This window comes from Plasmodium reichenowi, chromosome 14, assembly GCF_001601855.1.
Source record: "Plasmodium reichenowi strain SY57 chromosome 14, whole genome shotgun sequence".
Taxonomy (NCBI): domain Eukaryota; phylum Apicomplexa; class Aconoidasida; order Haemosporida; family Plasmodiidae; genus Plasmodium; species Plasmodium reichenowi.
The window spans coordinates 574441-580478 of NC_033659.1; the positions used below are offsets into that span (position 1 = coordinate 574441).

The 6038-nt window shown below is 19.7% G+C and overlaps 1 protein-coding gene across 1 annotated transcript; it reads left to right on the top strand.

The window, feature by feature from the left end:
- Positions 1 to 1085: 1085 nt before the first annotated feature.
- On the top strand, positions 1086 to 5528 carry PRSY57_1414700 (hypothetical protein; the record flags this gene model as incomplete). The annotated part of the gene is made up of 1 exon (XM_012909764.2): positions 1086 to 5528. One exon carries the CDS (start codon positions 1086 to 1088, stop codon positions 5526 to 5528), a length of 4443 nt encoding a protein of 1480 aa, XP_012765218.2.
- Positions 5529 to 6038: the final 510 nt, after the last annotated feature.

Consider the following 6038-nt stretch of genomic DNA (forward strand, 5'->3'; position numbering starts at 1 on the left):
TTTTTTTTTTTTTTTTTTTTCTTTTTTTTTTATGAATAAAAAATATATTTATATATATATATATATGTCCCTTAAAAAAAATAATAAGGAAAAAATCTCTCTTCTTTATTTTCATTTTATATTAATTTAATAAATATTTATAATATTTATTATGACTTTTTTTATATGGTATTTTATATAAAAATAAGTAAATGTTTGGTATATATATATATATATACATATAATATATCTTTTTTATTCTTTCCTTAAACTATTTCTTCTTCTATCATAAAATTTAAGAGAGTTTCTTCTATATAATATTATTTACATAATATTCTTATTTTTTTGCATTTAAATTTTTGTTCTTTTTTTCCCCCCCCCTAAATATATATATATATATATATATATATATATATATATATTATATATTCTTATGAACTCATTTTATATATCTTTTTATTATAACTTGTGTTCTTATATATATATATATATATATATATATATATACATACATACATATGTTAATATAATTCTCCTATGTATTTTTAATTTTAAACCTTTTATTTATAACACATGATATAAGTACCTTACCATGAAGTATAAATAAAAAAATAATAATAATAAAATAAATACGAATAAAATATTGAAAAAAAGAAAAAAAAGAAAAAAAAGAAAAACGGCAGAATAATAATTATATATATTTTAAATATATACAAAGTAGTATTTAAAATTTTTTTCACTATTTATATAAAGTTATGTATATATTTTTTATTACGTTCATCTTACACTTATATATAAAGATATATTCATCTCTTGTCATTAAGAAGGATATATATTTTAAAATATAAGTAGAAAAAATCAAAGTATATATATATATATATATATATGTATACATATTTGAATAAATATAAAGAATAAAAAAGTAGGGTAGTGTGAAAAAAGGGAAAATATTATATACAAACGGAGAATTTGTTCATTATATATATATATATATATATATGTATATATAAACATATTAAATAAAGTATATTTTTATATATACATATAATATAAATACCATATTATATCATTTCACCTTATTCTTCCTATTAGGAAAAAAAAAAAAAATGGATGTAAAAAATTTAAGAAGTGAATATATTCTAGAAGAGGAGAATAACGTTTTTGAAGATTATAAATCATATATAAGTGATAGTGTTGAGAATAAAAGTATAGATTTTAAAAATGATTTATCTTCAAGTTGTAGCAATAATATTAACGAAGAATATGATAAAAAAGAGGAGGAAGCAGAAGAAGGATTAAAAGGGAATGTTTATGAAAATAAGAATGAAGATAAAAAAGAAGAAAAAATACATGATAGAACCAATGAACAATGTGATAATATAAACGTAAACAAAATAAAAACAACTAACTTAATAAATTTAAAAGTGGAAGATAATAAGTTACAAGAAGGAAATTATAATGATGATAATAATAAAAAAAATAAAAATACAACAAGTAATAAAATGTTACAAGATTTAGAAGATAAAAGTTATTCAATAAAAGAAAAAATGAAAGAAGATCCTTGTTATGTACCTAAGGAATCTGGATATTTTTTACATGATAATAGATTTGAAAATAATGAAAAAAAGTTATATGATAAAAAAGTAAAAAATTATAAAAATCAGTATACAGAAGAAAAAAGATGGAAACATGATTTATTTTATGATTATAAGTATGATGAATATGTAAAAAGGGATAATAAAAACCATAATAAAACATATTATAATTATAATAATAAATATTATGTATCCAAAAATAAACATGATAACAATAAAAAAAATGATTATAATTTTTCATATAAAAATTATAAAGAACGTTATTATTATGATAAAGGTAATAGAATAAAACATAATAATTCTATATCATATTATAAACATTATAATGATATAAGAACAAAACTAGAAATAAAAAGAGAAACAAATATTAAAAATGAAAATGATAATAAAAATGAAAAAGTTCATTTTTTATCTGTGGATAATAAAACAAATAATAATACACAAAAGAGGAAACATTTAAAGGAAACCTTATTAAAAAAGCATGACGACCACATTGAAAAAATTACGGAAAAAGAGAATCAAAATAAAAGTACATCCAGCAAAAAAGAAAAACAAATAATTTTAAATGGAGACATAGTTATCGAAACAAAAAATGAAGAAGAATATGAAAATATAAAAAAAGGAGAAGAGAAATGTATAAAAAATAATATAATACATGAGCAGGAAGAAAAAAATATAAATGATGTATCAAGTAAAAATATGGTAGCTAGTATAAAAGATGTACCAACCAATGAAAATCATGAACAAAAAAAAAATGAGGAATCAAATAAAAATGGTACAAATTATAAAACAAAAAAATTGTTAAACGAGAAAAATAAAGAAGAAGAAATATATAAAAATAATAACAGAGAAAATCATAAAAATTTTGGGAACTCATATAAATCTCAAAATTACTACAATAATAATTCCTTGAATGATAAATATACATCATATAAAATTGATGGCACTAGATTTGTATATTTAAAAGATGAACCCAATCATTCTAATAAATTGTTATATAATAAGGTCACTTTGAAAAAACATTATACATATGAAGATAATTATAATAACAAAAAAAAATTGTATGCATATCATACTTTTAACGGATCAGAACAAACGAGAAGGAAAGGCTATTCAATTAACAAAAATAAGGAAAACTCAAAAAATTTGGATTATAAAAGAATGCATACTAGAGATAATAACATTACTAATAATTATTCAAATAAAATTTATAGTAGATCAAATAAACTTTATGGAGCAATTGGGTCTAAGGACACAAAGAAATATAGGTCTTCATCGAGAAATTATAGAAATGATAAGTATATCTTAAGAAAGGAAAGTTATAAAAAGGAATATAATAATATATATGATGAAGAGGATAATAAAAGTGATAAATATAGAAATGATCGTGATGTAAGGGATAGAAGAAAAGGTTTTAGAAATGTAGATCGAGAAAAGGCACATATATACAAAAATGAAGACAAAAATGAACATATAAGGGAAGGCGGAAATGAACAGAAAAGGGAAGATAAATATGATCGTAAGAGGGAAGATAATTATGATCGTAAGAGGGACGATAATTATAATCGTAAGAGGGATGATAAATATGATCGCAAGAAGGACGATAATTATAATCGTAAGAGGGATGATAAATATGATCGCAAGAAGGATGATAAATATGATCGTAAGAAGGAAGATAAATATGATCGCAAGAAGGATGATAAATATGATTATAATAAGGACGATAAATATGATTATAAAAAGAACGATAAGTATTATCATAAAAAGGACGATAAATATGATCATAAAAAAGGCGACAAATATGAACATAAAGTAGAAGATATAAATGAACATAAAGTAGAAGATATAAGTGAACATAAAGTAGAAGATATAAATGAACATAAAGTAGAAGATATAAATGAACATAAAGTAGACGATATAAATGAAAATAAAGGAAAAGATATAAATGAACACAAAGTAGAATATATAAATGAACATAAAGTAGACGATATAAATGAAAATAAAGGAAAAGATATAAATGAACATAAAGGAAAAGATACAAATGAACATAAAGGAAAAGATACAAATGAACATAAAGGAAAAGATACAAATGAACATAAAAGAAAAGATACAAATGAACATAAAGGAAAAGATACAAATGAACATAAAAGAAAAGATACAAATGAACATAAAGGAAAAGATACAAATGAACATAAAGGAAATGATACAAATGAACATGATATAGACCATAAAAAAGAACTTCAAAATGAGAGCAGAAATCATAATAGAGATGAACGAAGAACAGAAAATATTGATGAACATAAAAACGATAATAGAAATGGATATAAAATAAAAAATAACCATTATAACAAAAAGGATAGTGATAGTAATATATTTATGAAGAAAGGAAATATGTACAATACACGGTATAACAGATATACAGAAAATAGTTCAGAGAAAGAAAAAATTGAAAAAAACAATAGAAATGAATTAGATAAGTATAGTAATTCTAGAAACACTTCAAAGAAATATTTCAACAAATCAAAAGATAATAAGTATTACCATAATAATAAATATGTAAACAATAATACAGATATACATAAAAATTATAGAACAAATAAAAACAGTAAGGAAAATTATTATAATGAAAAAGATGAAAATAGGAATAATATAATAGGAACAGATGAGAAAGATAATAAAGATTTAAATGATATAAATGATTCAAATATTCGTAATAATATAAATAAGAAAAATGAAAAAAATAATATAAAAAATGGAAAAATGAATAAAGCATTTTATAATAATGATGTTAATATAGATAATATGGGAAATATTAACAATAAGGAAAACAATGACCTTATGGATAAAAATAAAAATGGTGATAATAAAAATATTAATAAGGATACTATGAAAGAGAAAAGCTATAATGAAAAATTATCAAATGGTATGCATGCAACTATGAATGGTGATATAAATAATAAAAATAATAGGAATTACACTTTACAAAATAAGAACAATGCGACAGATTTTATTGATGCTAAAAACGATAACAATAATAATATGGTGGTGATGAAAGACGATGTAAATAATTCTTATTCAAAACAGTATTCATTTAAAGGATCATGTACACATATGAAAAAAAAAAATCCCAAAGAGGATATGTTTAATGATGCATTAAATAATAATATGTATGAATATAAAAATAATATGAATTATAATAAAATTTTTGATTATAATAACATAACAAATATGAACCATCACAATCAACACCAACATCAACATCAACATCAACATCAACATCTTCACCCACACCAACATCATCATCATCATCAACAACAACAACAACAACAACAACAACAACAACAACAAACACATCATCATCCTCACACACATACTCATCAAATGTATCATGATAATAGAAAGAATACTTCCATAAATAATGACAAAAATAATTATACCAATGAGAAAGTTTGTTGTAATTATTTAAATAATAATGTCTATAATAATTATTGTTATGATAATAATTTTATGGATAATAATAATTATTATTTTGATGATAATATGTACCAAAGAAATAATAATAATTACATAAATGAAAATCATGCTTTTTATAACGATAATCGATACATTAATCATATGAATGGTCATTTCATTAATGCTAATTATATGAACAATAATTACATAAATGAAAGAAATTATTTAAATGTTCCTCCTCATAATTATATGAATGAACCAAATTATATGAACGACCATAATTTTGTAAACGATCACACATATCAAGCTGATGGTAATTTTATAGCCAATAATTATATAAATGAAAATACTGCATATATTAATGAAAATTATATACACGACGCAACATATATTAGTAATAATTATATGAATGGTACAAATAATTATTTCTATGAAAATATGTATCCATCATATGAGAATGAAAATTATTATTATGCCGATAATAAATTTAGTAAACAATAAAAACACACACTATATTATCATATATGGAAAGTTTACTCTAATTAATATATATACAATTATATAATGATTCAAATAATATATATATATATATATATATATTGATATATATTATTTTGTATTTCTTTTTATAAATGAATTAACAAATAAGAAAAAAAAAAAAAAAATAAATAAATAAAATAAATCATACATTTTGAAGTACACATAAAAAAAAAAATAAAAAAGTAATAAAAATAACAATAAAATTAAAGTAACATCTATTATAATAGTACAATGTGTATATTCTTATATATACACATTTGTAGTATTTGTAATTTTTCTTTATTTTTCTTTATTTTTCTTTATTTTTCTTTATTTTTCTTTATTTTTCCTTTTTTTTTTTTTTTTTTTTTTTTTTTTTTTTTTTTTTTTTTTTTTTTTTTTTTTTTTTTTTTTTTATTTTTTAGTTTTATTTTTTTTTTTTTTTTTATTTTTTTTTTTTTTTTTTTATTTTTTTTTTTTTTTTTTTTTTTT